The sequence below is a fragment of the Stegostoma tigrinum genome, chromosome 2 (genome assembly GCF_030684315.1).
Source record: "Stegostoma tigrinum isolate sSteTig4 chromosome 2, sSteTig4.hap1, whole genome shotgun sequence".
NCBI classification, from domain to species: domain Eukaryota; kingdom Metazoa; phylum Chordata; class Chondrichthyes; order Orectolobiformes; family Stegostomatidae; genus Stegostoma; species Stegostoma tigrinum.
The window spans coordinates 94,476,441-94,495,361 of NC_081355.1; the positions used below are offsets into that span (position 1 = coordinate 94,476,441).

Sequence of the window (18,921 nt, forward strand, 5' to 3'; positions counted from 1 at the left end):
CTTACGTTAGGATGAGATGTGAAGGCTCAGTTAGGACACTTGAGGGCTACAAGGTAGCCAGGAAAGACCTAAAGAGAGAGGTCAGAAGAGCCAGGAGGAGACATGAGAAGTTGTTGGCGGATAGGATCAGGGTAAACCCTAAGGCTTTCTATAGGTATTTAAGGAATAAAAGAATGACGAAAGTAAGATTAGGCCCAACCAAGGATAGTAGTGGTAAGTTGTCTATGAAGTCAGATGAGATAGGGGAAGCGCTAAATGAATATTTTTCAACAGTATTCACTCTAGAAAACAACAATGTTGTCAAGGAGAATACGGAGATACAGGCTACTAGACTAGGTGGGATTGAGGTTCACAAGGAAGAGGTATTAGAAATCCTTCAGAGGGTGAAGATAGATAAGTCCCCTGGGCCGGATGGAATTTATCCTCGGATCCTCTGGGAAGCCAGGGAGAAGATTGCCGAGCCTTTGGCATTGATCTTTAACTCGTCATTGTCTACAGGAATAGTGCCAGATGACTGGAAGATAGCAAATGTGGTTCCCCTGTTCAAGAAGGGGAGTAGAGACAACGCTGGTAATTATAGACCCGTGAGCCTTACCTCAGTTGTTGGTAAAGTGTTGGAAAAGGTTATAAGGGATAGGATTTATAATCATCTAGAAAAGAATAAATTGATTCGGGTTAGTCAGCACGGTTTTGTGAAGGGAAGGTCATGCCTCACAAACCTTACTGAGTTCTTTGAGAAGGTGACCAAACAGGTAGATGAGAGTAAACCGGTTGATGTGGTGTATATGGATTTCAGCAAGGCGTTCGATAAGGTTCCCCACAATAGGCTATTGTACAAAATGCGGAGGAATGGAATTGTGGGAGATGTAGCAGTTTGGATCAGAAATTGGCTTGCTAAAGAAGACAGAGGGTGGTCGTTGATGGGAAATGTTCATCCTGGAGAGCAGTTACTAGTGGCGTACCGCAAGGGTCGGTGTTGGGTCCACTGCTGTTTGTCATTTGTATAAATGAGCTGGATGAGGGCATAGAAGGATGGGTTAGTAAATTTGCAGACAACACTAAGGTCGGTGGAGTTGTGGATAGTGACGAAGGATGCTGTAGGTTGTAGAGAGACATAGATAAGCTGCAGAGCTGGGCTGAGAGATGGCAAATGGAGTTTAATGCAGACAAGTGTGAGGTGATGCACTTTGGTAGGAGTAACCAGAAGGCAAAGTACTGGGCTAATGGTAAGATTCTTCGTAGTGTAGATGAGCAGAGAGATCTCGGTGTCCATGAGGCAGACAGTGTTTTAGCTTTTATTAATAGAGGGATCGAGTTCCAGAGCCAAGAGGTTATGGTGAAGCTGTACAAAACTCTGGTGGGGCCGCACTAGGAGTATTGTGTACAGTTCTGGTCACCGCACTATAAGAAGGATGTGGAAGCTTTGGAAAGGGTGCAGAGGAGATTTACTAGGATGTAGCCTGGTATGGAGGGAAGGTCTTACGAGGAAAGGCTGAAGGACTTGAGGCTGTTTTCATTAGAGAGAAGAAGGTTGAGAGGTGACTTAATTGAAACATATAAAATAATCAGAGGGTTAGATAAGGTGGATAGGGAGAGCCTTTTTCCTAGGATGGTGACGGCCAGCACGAGGGGGCATAGCTTTAAATTGAGGGGTGAAAGATATAAGACAGATGTCAGAGGTACTTTCTTTACTCAGAGAGTAGTCAGGGAATGGAACGCTTTGCCTGTAACGGTCGTAGATTTGCCAGCTTTGGGTACATTTAAGGCGTCATTGGATAAGCATATGGACGCATATGGAATAGTGTAGGTTAGATGGGCTTCAGATCAGTATGACAGGTCGGCACAACATCGAGGGCCGAAGTGCGTGTACTGTGCTGTAATGTTCTATGTACTATCACTAGTATGCTTACATACAGATTGGAAAGGACACCACTTTGATTGGGACAACACATCCATCCTAGGACAAGCCAAACAGAGACACGCATGAGAATTCCTAGAAGCATGGCATTCCAACCAGAACTCCATCAACACACACATTGATTTGGAGCCCATCTACCACCCTCTGAGAAAAAGAACAGGAAATGACATCACCAATGCAGGAAATGACACCACCGACCCAAGGAAACCTAAACACATAAATAGAAAGTGGGACATAACACCAGCGCTTCGTCGGAGGCTCACTGATGATGTTACCTAGAATGGAGACAAAACGTCTGAAAACGAACCTTCCAGCACAGCGAGCAAACTTACATGCAGAACCTCAACCTGAGATACAAATCTTCTCAAAACATGCTGGTAATTTTAGATTGATATGCAAAAATGTAAGACCTACTGTTGACAGTGTACTATTGAAGAATGATAATGAATTACAAAAATTCTGAAGAACAATGAAAAATATACTAAAATATAATACAGACATTAAGAGTCTGGTAAGGAAAATTCCCCTCTTGCCTGGATGAATACAGCTCCCGTAACACTGAAGAAACCTGACATCATGCAGGACAAAACTGCAACTTGATTGGCATCACATTTACAAACTTACAGTCCCTTCACCACCAACTCTCAACAATCGTGTATACAGTTTAAAAGATGCACGTCAAAAATTCTCAAAAACTCTTTGGACAACACTTTCCAAACCAGCAACCATTACTGTCTAGAAAGATGGAGCAGTAGATGCATTGGAATTCTACCACATGCAAGCCACTCATCGTTCTGAGTTGTAAATATATCAGCATTCTTCTGCTGCCACTGTGTCAAAAGCCTGGAACTCCCTTCCTAACAGCACTGTGGGTGTACTGATACGAAATGGACTGCAACGATTCAAAAAGGTAGTTCACCACTGCCTTATCCAAAGAAATTGGGAATGGGCAGTGAATGCTGTCCCAGTCACTGCCACGCACATCCCCTGAATGCATAAAACAAAAGCTAATATGAGGAAAATAAATCAAAATCAATAATAAGAGTCCTGAAGTACTTTACAAGTCGATGCAAAAAGAGGATTGTCAGAAGTAAAATGGGACCTGTGAAAGGAGGTTTTACCTTCTTAATAATCATCAAAAGATATATTTAGAAATGATATCACTTTAGTGAGGAAAATGACGTTGCAATCGCTATCAGTCATGATGTGATTGAAGGCTAGATTAGTAATGTCATGCTGGATGAAAGGAGATGATATAAGTCAGTAAGTCTAAAGGAACACAAACCACGAGCAAGACCATAAGACCATAAAACAAAGGATCATAAACAAGCCATTCAGCCCATCGAGTTTGCTCTGCCATTGAGTGGGGTCATGGTTGATTTGATCATCCTTTAATCATTGGGATACCTTGAGAAATTCTGAGAGTCAAAATTGAACTGAAAATTATATTTTGTTATGCTGTTTAGTGTAGTGTAGTGGGCATCACAGTACCCATTTTTGAAAGGTGCCACAACGCTGATGAGATTAATACCATTGTTTGGGAAATTTTAGTTAATCTAATTGTGGATAATATTACTTTATATACAGATAAAATGAAAATAATGAAATAGTATGGATTTCAAATGGACAATTTTGCTTGATAAACCTCATAAGTATTTGAGGTAGTAATAGACACGCTAATTGGGGGAAGTGTGGTGGATGTAGTGAATGTAGATTTTAGGAACCCTTTTGAAAAGGCACACAACAGAAGAAGGTCATGGGAGAAGATAACTATATGTGGTTAGGAAACAGATCACAATTTGAATTCGGTATTGGATGGAAGAGAGAAAAATTAGAGTAGGAATTAGAGCAGACTTTCAGGGCATGTGGAACTGGGAAATGGTGTTCCAGATTGTTGAGTCCTGGTACCATCTGTTAACAATGAATAAGAACAATCGCAAATTGTATTTAGATATTATCTTTAACATACTAAATCGCTCCAAGATGCCCAGTAAGAATATTATAAAATAATCTCTGGCACCAAGCAACGTCAATTGTGAGGGGAGTTGATTAAAAGCTTGGTTAAAAAAGGTGAGTTTTAAGGAGCATGTTAAAAGAATATAAAAAGGTGGAAAGTTTTAGGGAAAGAATTCCAGAAGTATTTTGAATTTAGAGTCTTCAAGCTGATGGGTGGCTTTCAGAGAATAAAATCTAAAGCTAGCTAGAAAGCAAACTTTTATATTAGCAGCTGACTTCTTTGTTTTTGCAATATCAACATAGAGTGCATCATATTTAGTCACAGAAGCCTCACTTGTTTCCAAAGGTTGTATAACACACATCATTGTTTTCAAATTTTTTGGTGTTTAGTGTAATTAAAGAGAACTGTTATGTAACATAATTCACACTGGGGTTTGTATTTTTAAACCTGTTTCTCATTGATTTTAAAGGTCAGTATTTATTTACCAGTACTGAAGATCATGAAGAGTGTTGTAGAAAGAATGAAGAATCTTGCTAACCATGTTGTAAGTTTGTATCTTAAAAACTACATTAATTAAGACTGTTTCCCATTTGTTGAATCTATTACTATCTTAATTGTTGAGCACAGTGTAAATAATTTTTGAGGTATTTCAATTTTTTGTAAGTACAAATGATAAGCAATGGGTTTTGTGTTGTCTATTTAGGACTGAAGTTGAGGCAAAATATTTACATTTGAGAATTGCAAATCCTTGGAATTCTCCAAGTCATAGGGCTTGAATATATAGCTAATGAGCACATCAAAGACTAAGACAGACAGGATTTGTACAAGAACAGTTTAATAACTGTGGAGATAGAGTGGAACGTAGTTCTGATGTAGAAGAATAGCCAATATCTTATATCAGAGATATCATAGAATCTCTACAATGTGGAAGCAGGCTATTCAGCCCATCAAGTCCACGCCAACCATCTGAAGAGCATCCCACCCCCGACCCTAGACACAATGGGCAATTTTGCATAGCCAGCCCACTAAACCTGCACATCTTTGGACTGTGGAATTAAACTGGAGCAACTGGAGGAAACTCACTTAGACTGTTCCCCGAGGCTAGAATCGAACTCGAGTTCCTGGAATTGTGAGGCAGCAGGGCTAACCACCGGGCCACCATGCTGCCCTTAATGTATGATGGAGCAGGCTCCATGAGCCATGTGGCCTACTCCTACTCATATTGAAGTAGATAGAAATATGAGTAGATGAAAGTCATTTGGCCCATTGTACCGACACTGCCATTCAATAAGATCGTTAACCCCACCTTCCTGCCTACCCCTATAACCTTTTACTCCTTTAAATGTAAAATTTATTGAGTGCACCTTTGAATATTTTCATTGATATAGCCTCAGTTGCACACTAGAGAAAAGAATTCCACAGTAATAATTCTGAGAGAAACTCCTTCTCCTTTCAATATGAATTAAGGGATTTCTTATTTTTAAACGCCATGCACCCCACCCTCATTTCTCGACTCTCCTGTAAGCGGAAACATTCTCTCAGCATCTACCCTGTCAAACCTCTTGACACTTGATGTATTCCAATAAATTCACCTCTCGTCCATCTAAAATTGAATGGGAATAGGTCTAACCTGCTCAAGTTCCCCCTTGAAGAAGAAACCCCTCATATCAGGTTCAGCCGAGTGAACCTTCTTTGCAAGTTAGTCTGCCTTAGTTATATGACTAAATTTATTTGCAGTGCATTAGGTGCAGTTGTAGCAAGAGCTCTGTACTGTTATGACTCGGCCTCAGTTCCAGGCAGGATATCCCAAATTGTTAAACTCCCAGGTGAGACGGGGGTGAGAGGGGCAGTGGTGATGATGAACCAGTTCACATTCTCTATTCACTCATCCCCTCAGTTGCAACAAAGTTGTTTTAAGATGGATATCTTCCCTTGCGGATATCTTTCAACCAAACAAATCAAATGAACTTCTGTTTTTAAAGGAACCAATTTCATCAGGCTTTCTTGAAGTCACAAAAATATTGACTTTTATCATTACTGCACATGAAAAGAAATTATAATGCAACACAGGTTGACCATGACAATGGACGTTACTCGTAATGGTGGCAGTTGAACAAGCATATTTTGAGATACTTGGTTTTCTAGGCTGATTGAATTTCCTTCATTTTGATTCACTTCTTTTTAGCTAGTTTGTAGTATTCAGAATGAGAGAGGCTTTGTCTGCAGCTCAAGGATAACCCGTGAGTAGTTTGTCAACTGTGACCTTCACAGCATGCTATTGCTTAAATGAGATCCTTTAGTCACACGAGTCCATGCCACTAGAATTGAATCTTGTTTTTTAGCCCCTGTCCTGTGTTCTGTTCATAATGAAAAATACAAAATGCATCTGCAGTTGGGCTGTAATTCACAAGTGATGGCTTGCTGTGAAATAGGGGATCATCAGTCCTCTATTATCTTTGTAGCCACGGGAGGTCACAGTCCAGTTTGTTTAAAATTTCTCTGATGAGTTACATTTGCAATATTCCTTCAGCTCGACAGAGGCCTTCCCAGACAGTCACTGAAGTTAATCTACAGTTTTTCTGTTGTAATTCTATTAGGAGCTGTGCATTTAGGAATTAAAAGTAAAAGAAAGTCTCAGTCTTTAGGGGTTATGATCCATTTTCATAATATTCTTGTTTCTTTTAAAACTGTTCAACTGTGTGAAATATCACAACTGTTTTGGGTGAAATGTAGACCAAAGATGGTCAGCCATAAAATAGTTTGAATAATAGAAGTGTTAATGAAAGTTTACAGTTTTGTGGTACAGTTCATGTCAGTGCTTACATTGTGCACTGTTTGTGCCTACTAAGTGTTTTTCGTCCAAATCGTGTGGTTTTACATCAGCATGCTGCACTGTTCAGCAGCATCTGTTGCCTTCTGTAGAGAAGTGTGATGATTGCAGTCACACTAAAATTAAAAACTGACTTCACTAAGTGGGATGCACTTCAAATCAACAATTTGACGTTTAGGTTGGACTTCTAGAACAGTAGTATTGTTTCACTGTCAGTCAGAATCTTTAGATTTATTTCATCCAAACAGATGTCCTATGGAATTGTTTATGGTGAGAGTCAGGGCATTCTGTTTTGAGTGGATTGGTGTGTACATTTAGTGTAGTTACATATGAGAGTTAATAAAATATTATATTTTATTAAATGGCATTGAGAATTTTTTGCTGGTTGATTGCCTACATTTTAGGGATTGTGAGGCATAATATCCTTTTACTAAAGACTCTAACTGCTAAGTTTTCAATTGATAACAACAGGATCCTCAATTGTTCTTCACCTAACAAGGAACAAATGACAAATTCTTATGAAACAAGTAGAATTTATTGAGCAAGATTATATAAATACTTAACAACCAAGCTGTGAAGACAACAAGGAAGCTTCTTGTCTTTTAACGCCCAGGATTCCTTAAACGTTGCTAGCAAAGGCTATGCCTTTCTTTTCATGTCTGTGAAGTGACATTACATTAAATCAAGTCTGAGAAGAATTACACTTCTGTCACCCTTTATCTTGACTTCAAAGGGTCTCTTATTTCTGATTGGGAAATGGCTTGAATAAACTCTTTCCATTGGATTAAGATGAGGGTCATCTAGTGTCATCCTCATCTCTGTAACTGAGGCCGAACAAATGTCTCTTAGTCTTTAGAATCGAAGAGTTAAGATTTCAGTTTAGCTACACTTTCTTGTAAATACAGAGCAATTGTACATACAATATTAATCATTCTATTGATAAATTCAACTGTCATAAACAATTTAACTCAACATTCCCAGGATACTAAAACGGTTAAGCTCAAATGTAAATGGCAGAGGACCAGGATGTGCTTTCAAGATATCTGTTTTGTTCTGTGTTTCGATTTAATTGATCAAATCAGTTAGTAAACTTATTAAAATAAATGATTCTTTGCTAAACATAGGATTCATACTAAACTGAAGCTACTAAATCAAAACTTTTTATTTTTTTCCTTAATACCGACAAACAAGCCTTGAATTGCATGTTACATAATTAAAACAGGCACTATTGCTCAATCCAGTCCCCTAGGTTAATTAAGCCAGCAAAATCAGTTCCTTGCAAACAACTGACCTCTTAATTGTTTCACAAGCAGAAATTCAAACTATACTGTTAAAAAAAACGCTGGGTCAAAATCTTAAAATATTACTCCAAGTCAATGTAGAACCTTAGATAAATATAGTCACCAAATCTTACAATTCACGGTTTAAGTGCAGAATTGTAAATGAGTGATTTATAGAATTTAATAATTAACTATTTATTTATTTATTGTTATTTGTTTTAATTTGTTTAATTATTTATTTAGCCCAGAATTATTTACTAACATTGACAGTAAGAACATGAGGGTATGCTTTGATCTGAATATGCCACACAACTATATAAACACAAGGTAATAACTGCATCACCATCAGTCAGTGACAATAATAAAGTAGTCACTGAAAACTGAAAAGTAGCCATATCTGAGGTTTGTATTCACCTTCATATTTGTTATTAGTTACCATGAAATCTGTTGAAGTTAGCATGAAAATGACCTGGGCCTTAAGTAAGAAAGTTCCAGAACTTGGGGCAGCATTTTAGAAAATCACCGTCATGATTCACGAAAATGTATTTATCCAGCTTTCTCAGCATTCAAAATAGACAAGGATAGCTTTATCATTGCCTTATGAATGTTGATGCTCTTAAGAAAGAAACATACAAAATCCTAAGTATTAATTTTTTATTATACTTCACAAATTAATTGTTTTAGAATATATTGGAGCTGTTAGTATTCTATCAATATTACTCATGTAAAACCTAATGTGCTGATTTGTCTGCAAGTGTAAATAGGTCGCATCCAATTATTTAGCGTCCTCTTGCATTGCTGCGATTTGATCAGTACTGATACATTGGTTTAATATAATTCATCTGGCACAGTCGGGTAAAATGATATGACTAGCAGCCTGTGTGAAGCCTAGATAGTGACATAAATGCACTTGCCAAGTTGGAAATTATTTTTTAAAAAATCATTTGAGCTATATTCTATAAATACATTGTCAGTTTATTTATTTTGTCATGATAGCAGTAACACTATGATCGATCAATCAATTTTCAACTTCCACCATCTGATTTTCGCACCTGAGCTCTTTCCTGGACTAAATTTGTTTTAAAAAAGAACAAACAGTAACTTAAAATAGCTACAGCCTTCGCCTGATCACAGGTTGATGCAATTTCAAGAAACTAGTGTACTTTAAATGACTAAATGATGGGGAGGTGATGGCCTCATGATATTATCACTGGACGGTTAATCCAGGGACCCAGGCAATGTACTGGGGACCAGGGTTCGAATCCCACCACTGCAGATGAGAGAATTTGAATTTAATAAATATCTGGAATTAAGAATCTAATGATGACCATGAATCCATTGTCAATTGTTGGAAAAAACCACCTGGTTCACTAATGTCCTTTAGGGGAGGAAACTGCCATCCTTATCTAATCTGGTCTACATATGACTGCAGGCCCACAGCAACGTGGTTGACTCTTAATTGTGGTCTGGGCAATTAGGGACAGGCAATAAGTGCTGCCTAGCCAGCAATGCCCTCATCCTGTGAATGAATAAAGAAAAGTATGAACTGTAGTTATCGTTTTATCCAAAGACATTGAAGCTGGTCAACTGAGTGAAGCATAAAGAGATTAGTATCTTCTATTTCACATTGCACATACCTGATAGTTGGCACATAATGGATATGATGTAATGCCTGTAAGATGTCTAGTGTGAGGCAAAACAACAGTTCCAGACATGGGAATACACAAATAAACTATATTTGAGATAAAACAAGAGTTAAAGAAATATAGATTGGTAACAGCAAGGACTGGAAGAATCTCTCTCAGCCAATTTCCTCTTCCTGTCTTTTGAAAACAGTTTTTGGTGAAAAAACAAATGGGAGAAATAACCATTCACCAAGATACATATAAATGGTGTTCATATTGAAGATACCAGTCACCAAGTAAATAACTTGATCTTGAGTCAAAATCGAAAACCTCCAGAACTCTCGGGGCTTTTAAATGCCCTATCTGTTTATTCTTCCTCTCTGGACCAGACATTTTCCTCTTCAAAAGCTTGTGCAGGTGTTATGTGTATACTTGACATTGCATTTTATTAGAAAATGCTAAAAATAAATAAAAACGTTTGTTGCAACTGACCAAGATGGTGTTAAAAGCAGGGGAGCCAATTCACCTTTCTCAGCTGGTCATAACAATCTTAATACAGGGGACTGAAAAACATGTTCCATTTTGGTTAAAAATCCTATTTATCCAATGTGACATTGTTGTTTTGATTGGAATTCAATCTGTGCTATGTGTTGAAGCAAATGAAATTGTGGTATCAAAATAATTTTAGATCATACAAATTGTACTGACTTGGTTTATATTTGCACATGTAAATCTTGTGACTCAATTTGGCATGCACATGTTTAGTAGCTTAATACACTTAGTGGTTCAGAAAGCTCTGTGCCTTCATTTGATCAATTTGGATTCATAAAAGGTAAGGGCAGAGATCCAGCAGTGGGATTCCATGCTGTTCCTGAGGATAATTAAATAGAGCAACAACTGGATTGCTTCAGCTACTCCATCCAACCAGTACCCTCATAAATTTAGCCATGGCCTGGTCTCAGAACTGCCATGTTAACTCAGCTGCGTGACTGAGGAGAAATATGTGTTCAGCAACTTTTAGGTATTTTCAGTCTTGGCATTGGTGATAAATTTAAGTGATACATCTGTAGATTTTTACATTTCAGATCATTGAAGCCAATCAGAATGGAGAAATGAATTTGAAAATTGATACTGATCTGGTGTCAGTGACAACACATTTTAAAGAACTTGGGAATCCTCCATGGGGTAAGTAACTTTCTTCATTCACCCGTGGGACATGGGCATTGCTGACTGGCTTCCTTCGAGAAGGGAGTGATGAGCAGCCATCATGAACGACTGCAGTCCATGTGTTGGAGGTAGACTGACAATATTGTTAGCAATGGAATTCCAGTATAAGAATACTTCATGAGAATATTTGTGCAAATAGAAAACAAGGTATGGTAAAGTTTAAAACTTGTTTGCCACACTGCCAAATTTTCAGTAAACATGTATTCATATTCACAGGAACATGAGTAGGCCATTCAGCCTCTTGGACTTGGTCTGCTATCCATTTAGAACACAGTTGATCATTTATCTTAATGTCACTTTCCTACACAATCTCCATATCCCTTAGTGCTATTTCTGTCTTGACCACACTCAATTGAGCCTGAACAGCAAACAGAAGAGACTTCCAACGGTTCACTTGTCTAAGTAAAAAAAACTCCTCACTATTAACTGATCTACCCCATTTCTGGGATTATGTCTGTTTCGCTAGTCTTTCAAGCTAGGGGAATCATTCTGTCTACATCCATCCTATTGTATCATGTAAGAATTTTGTACATTTTAATGAGCTCACCTTTCAGTCTTTGAAACTCTAGAAAGTGCAGACTCAGTTTCTTCAATTTCTCAAAAGACAATCTCACCATCTCAGGGAATAGTCTCGTGAGCCTTCATTGCATTCCCTCTTTTGCAGGTATATCCTTTCTTAGATCAGGACACCAAAATAGTACACAATACTCCAGGTGTGGTCTCACCAAAGCTCTATACAACAGCAGGAAAACATTTTTGTTTCTGTATTCAAATCACTTTGCAATGAACATCAGAATATATTTGCCTACCCAATTGCTTGCTGGACTCGCATGCCAACCTTCAATGATTCATAAACAAGAACATCCAAGTTCCTTCAAACATTAATACATTTCTAATGTCTTGACATTGACAAATTACACTTGCAATACTGCATAATTTCATACTAATTCACATTATATTTAATCTACCATATTCTTAGCCATTATTTTAACCTGTATAAGTCTGCTTGAAGCCTTTTCGGACAACTTATATTCCCACCTTGTTTTGGCATCGACAAGTTTGGAAATATTACTTTTGGCCCCCTCATGTAATTTATTTATATAAATTACAATCATCAATGGCCCCAGCACAGATCATTGCTTTAGTTTAAAAGTTTTGTCAAACACTAGGTAAAGGTGTCTACTGTACCATACTTATGATGACTTTCTCCATTGAGATATAAACTTGAAGAAGATGACTGTACATTGTCGACAATGTACTACTGGAAGATTAGATTCCAGTTCCTAATATGCTTTTGTCCCATTTTAAAGATGATTTGCTCTACTGTTTTACTTATTAGCTTTAGCAAGTTTTGAAAAGATTTATTAGCTTTATATATGTAAACCAACAGTATGTCTGTGTGTGCAGATACATGTTCTTCATACTTGGAGGGGAGTCTCCTGTTGGGCATTGGTGGAGAAACACATTTATTAATTAGCTGTTCTCAACATTTTGTGTTTTTTATTTTGCAATAACTTTACTTGTTTTCTGTTATTTTCTTAACTCACTTTGTTGCTTTTAAATCACTGCTGTCACTTTGTTGCTTTTAAATCACTGCTGAATGCTAAAACATGGAACAAAGGGTGGGAAAAATACATGTATACATGCTTCGTATTAACACTGAATCTTGAAATTCAGGTTTTGTATATCAAACAAAGACGTCAATCACCTCAGCTATTGCCTTCCTAAAGGTAATATTATCTAAACTGATACCCTCTGATTTTGGAGATAGGAGAAACTGCAGATGCTGGAGAATCTCAGATAACAAGCTGCAGAGCTGGATGAATACAGCAGGCCAAGCAGCATCAAAAGAGCAGGAAGGCTGATGTTTCGGGCCTAGACCCTTCTTCAGAAATGAAACCATTTCTGAAGAAGGGTCTCGTCCCGAACCATCAGCCTTGATGCTCGGTCTGCTGTGTTCATCCAGCTCTACACCTTGTTAACCTCTGATTTTGGATCTTTTGCTGAGTCATAGAGATCTACAGCTTAGACAAAGGTCCTTCAGACCAATCACATCTGCACCAGTCAAAAACAACAACTCTATTTAAATCAGAGATAATGGGAACTGGCCTGCTGTGTTCATCCAGCTTCACACTTTGTTAACTCTCTATTTAAACTCCATTTTTCAGCATTTGGCTCGTAGCCAGTTTGGCTTTTGATGCATCTTTACTTTACTGGGGGCTCCTACAGCTAATATCCAAAAGGTGAAACCTATACTCATCTGCTGATATGTCTATTGTTGCTGAGCATGGAGCAGTTCCTTTTGGCTATAATACTGTTACTATAATTAAGCATCTATTTTGCTTTAAAGACCATAAAATTGATTTTTAATGTAAGCTTTCGCGTAAACCTTAAAATTCAACTGATAACATATGAATTCTTATTTATGGTAGTTGAAGAGGGTACGCAACCTGATTCCTGCCAAATAAGAGATCCAACAAGCATGGCTGAAGCTAGGATAGACATAAAGAGACTTCTTCAGTTTCTTGCTGGACAGCAAGTCAACCCAAGCAAAGCCATATGTAGTAAGTTATTTATAATTTTTCCAATTTTTGTCTGTTAAGACTAACAATGTTGGATTTTGGGTAGAACTTACAATATAGGAATGGGCCATTCTCAAATCAATCTTTTCAGAGATGTTATTGCACACCTGTGAAGCACGTGAGACTTGAAGCAGGTGAGATACTTCCACCATGAGGACCCTCAACAGATCATTCAGCCCATCTATATGGTGCATGAAGACTGGCATAAGAGTCTCCTGATATTCTACGTTCTCATTTGCAAATGGGAATATGTCGGCCTAACGCAACATTTAGTAAACTTCAGCCAAAACAGGGAGCTAATTGCTGTACTGTAAATCTGGAACAATTGAAACTCATCAGAATTTTAAAACTAAAATTCTTTTTGATGCTTACTTTCGTTAACCAAGTTGCGTATGAGATTTAGTTTTGCATTTGTATTTTTTGTAATCTTCTGAGGCATTGTTTATGTAGCAATGAGGTCCTTTTAATGGATCAAGTAGTCTTTGTGACTCCATTCGTTGTGGAATCATTTTTCCGTGGCTATCACTTGCTGCTAATACTGTTTGGAATGCAAGTGGTGCTGTTTGGTAACTTCACCAGGTTGATACCTCATGTTCAGGAATCCCAGGTGCCGCCCATGGCATGCCCTTCTACACTCCCCATTGAACCAGGTTGATCCCTTGGCTTGTTGGTCATGGTTGGGTGGGGGATATGCCGGACCATGAGATTGCAGATTGTGCTGGAGTACAATTCTGCTGCCACAGATGGTCCACAGCGCCTCATGAATGCCGAGGCTTGAGTTGCTAGATCTGTTCAAAGTCTGTCCCATTTAGCACAGTGACAGTGTCACACAACACGATGGAGGATATTCTCAATGTGAAGGCAGACTTTCTCATTCCATTTTATACCCTTGCCAGCCTCAGTGCCTCCTCCAACTGTTGTTTCACATGGAGGAATAATGATTTTTCAGCCAAGGGAGGGTGATTAGTTGTAATCAGCAGACAGTTTCCTTGCCCGTGTTTAACCTGAAGCCATGAGACTTCATTTTGTAGAGGACTCCCAGGACAAGTCCCTCCTGACCGTATAACACTGTGCTGCTACTTCTGCTGGGTGTTTTCTGCTGATGGAATAGGACATATCCAGGGGTGGCGATGCTGGTGGCTGGGACATTGTAAGTTATGATTCCATGAGTATGTCTATGTCAGGCTGTTGACTCAACTGTCCCAAATTTGGCACTAGACCCCAGATGTCAGTAAGGAGGACTACGCAGTGTTGTTGGGCCTTGTCTGCCATTGTCTTTCTCAGTGCTTGGGTTGATGTCCAGTTTAATTTCTTTGGTGGGACCTCACAGCAATTAGTACAACTGTGTGGCTTTCTTGGCCATTTCAGAGACCAATTGAGAGTCAACCACATTGCTGTGTGTCTGGAGTCAACTGTAGGCTAGGCAAAGTAAGGATGGCAGATTTCCTTTGCTGGTGGATGTTAGTGGGCCAGATGGGTTTTTCTGACAATCGACAATGGTTTTATCAGATTCTTCATTCCTGATTCTTTAAACCTGAATTCAGATTCCACCAACTGCTGTGGTGGGATTCAAACCTGGGTCCCCAGAACACTAGCTGAGTTTATGAATTAATTTTCTAGCAATAATGCTAGGTCATCACCCCCCTGAGGTTCCAATGGGATAGTGATGAAGAGAAAGAGTGGGCAAGAAAGTAGCTTAGGAAACGCAATGTTGGTGAAATGCAAAGTTATCCACTTCTGTGGGAAAATTGAAAAAGAATATTTTTTGAATAATGAAAGACAGATAGTACTGAAAAGGACCTGGCTGTCCGTGCATACAAATCACACAAGATAAAAAGTAGGTGCTGTAAGCAGTTAGAAAGACACATCATCATTAGCATTTATTACAAAGGAACTTGAACCAAAGCAGTAACAACAACTTCATACGTTTAGACTGAGCCCAGGTTTGGAGTTCTGTGATAGACACTCAGAATAAGGAGTCCACTATCTACAACTAAGATGAGGAGAAATTTCTTCACACAGGAGGAATTCTGTACTCCTGAGGGCTAACGTGAACAAAGAACAAGATGACTTGACCCTTTGAGCCTGCTCCGTCATTAAATAACATCATGGCTGATCAGATTTTAACCTCAACTCACCATTCCTGCATATCCCTGATAACCTTTCAGCTCCTTGATAACCAAAATTGTATCTAGCTCTGCCTTAAAAGTTTTTAAAGATGCTGTATCAACTGCCTTTTGCGGAAGAGAATTACGAAGAATCATAGAATCCCTACAGTGGGGAAGCAGGCAGAGACACTCAATCCTCTTGCAAGAAAAATGTTTTAAATGGACAACCCCTTATTTTTACAAAATTACCCTTACTTTTCCCCACAAGCAAAAACATCCTTTCAATATCCACGCAGTCAAGTCTTCTCAGGATCTTATGATTCACTTAAATCACTGCTGACTCTTCTAAACTCCAGAGAATTTAAGCCTAGCCTATCCACCCTTACCTCATAAGGCAACACACTCATTCCAGGTAGTGGTTAGTAAACCTTCTCTGAATTGCTTCCATCTCTTTGACATCCTTCCTGTTGATGCAAAGCCCACAAGTATGTTCAAAACAGAGGTTGACTGATTTTTGTGCACAGAGGGAATTAAGCAATGCAGAGTGTGCGTAATATGAATTAAGGTAGAAGGTTAGCCATGACCTCCTGGAATGATAGAAAAGACTTGCAGGGCCAAAATTCCTATTTGTTTCTTATATTCTTGAGGACTGATATGTCTCAAGGACATTCAGTTTCGCACAGGCCATCAGCCTTTTTCAGTGAAGACTACTAATGATTTATCACATGTGCAAAGCAAGCCCAATTACATATTTGTCACACATTAATTGGAAAAATTACCTCTTGTATATAGTGGCAAGTTTTAACTGTCATATCGATGGTCACCTCTTTTAAACAAATGAGCAAATGCTCGTTTTATGTTATGATTGTATGTTTGAAACTTGTTAAATTTGGTACATTTATAAATATTTCAATAATATTATGCATTTCTTTACAGATATAGTGACTAACAAGGTTATTCACTTCGTTTTACTGCATGAAGATGTGTCTCTTCAGTACTTTATTCCAGCTGTTGCTTGAGAGACTTCACATTAACATCTAAATGTATCATAGACACCTGCATCCTTGCTTGAAATGAAAGAGCATTCTGTCTGAGAAGTCCACAGTGTGACAAGACATTTAAATGTGGTGCCAATAATTGGACTTGACATTGCAATCGCCTTTGTCTTTAGATCTTGGTAATTAGTGTCTAAATTTCAGTTCAGCATAGAAAGTGTCAATAATTTTTCTGCTTTTCTTGATAGACTTATCTGATTTCATCCAGTTTTCAATAGCTACTGAAAATGAAACTCAATTTTCCAACCTGTCTTATTAATGTATATGTGGTTTGAGAGCTGAAAAAAACAACTAAATAGATCTTCCATAGAGTTTTGCTTTGCTGCATATTCTTTATTTTTCATATCAAAGCAATCGTTGGATTTTAAAATATACTTCTAGTCTTGAGTGCATAATCTGTTACAATTTCAGTTATTTTGTTGTTTGGTTTTTCTTCCTTCTTTGTATTACTGCCAATTTGTTTATTTATTGAAGATGCAAGACCGAAAACATTGTCAAAATTATTTTCACTATTTATGTTTCCAATAAAGAAAACAAAATATGTTCACTTCAAGTGTAGAAGAGTTACAAGAGGCCATTTGGTCCAGTTGCATAAACAACTCAGTTAGTCCCACAGTGTCTCCTATCATTATGCAAATCCTTTCTCTGTAAATAATTATTCAAAATTTTTTTGAAAACCCTAAGTGAGTCTGTCTCCAGTAAACTCTCAGACATGCTTTCTGAAGGGGGAGAGGAGAAATTGTGGGACGTATTGGTAATTGTGACAAAAGTCAAAAAAGGATAAGGTTCTATAACCAAATTTAGGGAGCTGGAAAGTAGACTAAAAAGCAGGACCTAAAACGGTAGTAATGCCTAGGTTCCTTCTGTTGCCACGTGATTGTGAATATTGAAATAGGAGGCCAGTCCAGATGAATGCATGACTGGAGAGATGTAGGAGGGGAAGCTTTAGGTTTCTGGAACATTGAGATCAACTGGGGGGAAGCGGAGAGTATCCAAGTTGGATGGGTTGCACCTGAACCAGAATGGAACCAACAACCTTAGGGGTGGTTTGCTAGTGTTGTTGAGGAGGGTTTAATCTAACTTGGCAGGCATATGGAATCCTGAGAGAAGGTTCAACAAGGGAGATGCATGGCCAAAATTAGAGGATGTAGCAAAGGCGTTGACAATAATAGCCAATTAAAGCTTCAGGGAGTTTGGCACGGTTGGATGTTATTTACTTTGATGCATGGAGTCTGATAAACAAGGCAGATGAGCTGAAAGCACAAATTACAATATGGCATACAATGTTATTGCTATCACAGACATGGTTGAGAGAGGGGCAGAATTGGCAGCTCTATTCCAGGATGTAGGGCTTTCAGAAGTTAAAAGGGAAGGGGCTGTTGTAATATTGATCAGGCTAATCAATATAGCAATAAGGAGGGATGACATCTTAGAAGGCTTCTCAAATGAATCCATATGAGTAGAAGTTAAAAGCCAAAAAGGAGCAGTCATATTTCTGGTAGAGTATGAAAATTTCCCGAACTGTCAGAGAGAAATAGAGGACCACATAGGTAGACAAATTTCAGTGCAATGTAAAAGTAATAGGGTAGTGGTAGTGAGGGATTTCAAGCTCCTCAACATTAACTGGTATTCTTAGTGTGTGCAGAAGTCTTAAAATGCTTCTTAAAGCCAGCATGTCAAAGGCCTTACAAGAGATGGGGCTGTCCATAATTTAAGGCGATGAAGCTGGGCAAGTAGTTGAAGTGTCAGTGGAGGAGCGTTTTTCAGACAACAATCGTAACTATTCAAGATTGTTATGAGAAAGGACAAGGATGGGTCTGAAATTACGGTTCCAAACTGGGGGAAGATGATTAGATAGATATGATTCAGTCAGAGTGGACTGGGAGCAGATACTTGTTGGTAAATCTGTCAGGGTAGTGGGACACTGAAGGGAGAGATCATTGCTGGAATGGGGGTGGGAGTGGGGCATAGATTTAAGGTAAGTGGCAGGGGGTTTAGAGGGGATACGAGGAAAATCTGGTTCACCCAGAGGGTAGTGGGAATCTGGAACTCACTGCTTGTAAGGGTGATACAGGCAGAATCCCTCATAATGTTTAAGAAGTATTTGGATACGCACTTGCAATGTCCAGGTATACAAGGCTATGGACCAAGTGCTGGAAAATGGGATTAAAATTGTTAGGTGCAGAGTTTTGACTGACACAGACTGTGTTGGCCAAAAGGCCTTTATCTGTGTGACAGACCTCTATGACTGTCATCCATTTTGAATCCTAACTGCTGACAGCATAAGGTTTTTCAACAGGTTGCTAATTGCCCATAGTGTTCAAGGATGTGTAGATTAG

At 38.6% G+C, this 18,921-nt stretch overlaps 1 protein-coding gene across 1 annotated transcript in view; it reads left to right on the forward strand.

Annotated features, from left to right (window-relative positions):
* hus1 (HUS1 checkpoint clamp component) overlaps positions 1-18,522 on the forward strand; it is a 43,604-nt gene extending 25,082 nt beyond the window's left edge. Inside the window, exons 5-8 of the mRNA XM_048552739.1 lie at positions 4,345-4,419; positions 10,696-10,795; positions 13,270-13,401; positions 16,464-18,522. Coding sequence (XP_048408696.1) covers positions 4,345-4,419; positions 10,696-10,795; positions 13,270-13,401; positions 16,464-16,546 — 390 coding nt within the window. The 3' untranslated portion in view covers positions 16,547-18,522. The remainder of the gene's footprint in view (positions 1-4,344; positions 4,420-10,695; positions 10,796-13,269; positions 13,402-16,463) is intronic.
* Positions 18,523-18,921: the final 399 nt, after the last annotated feature.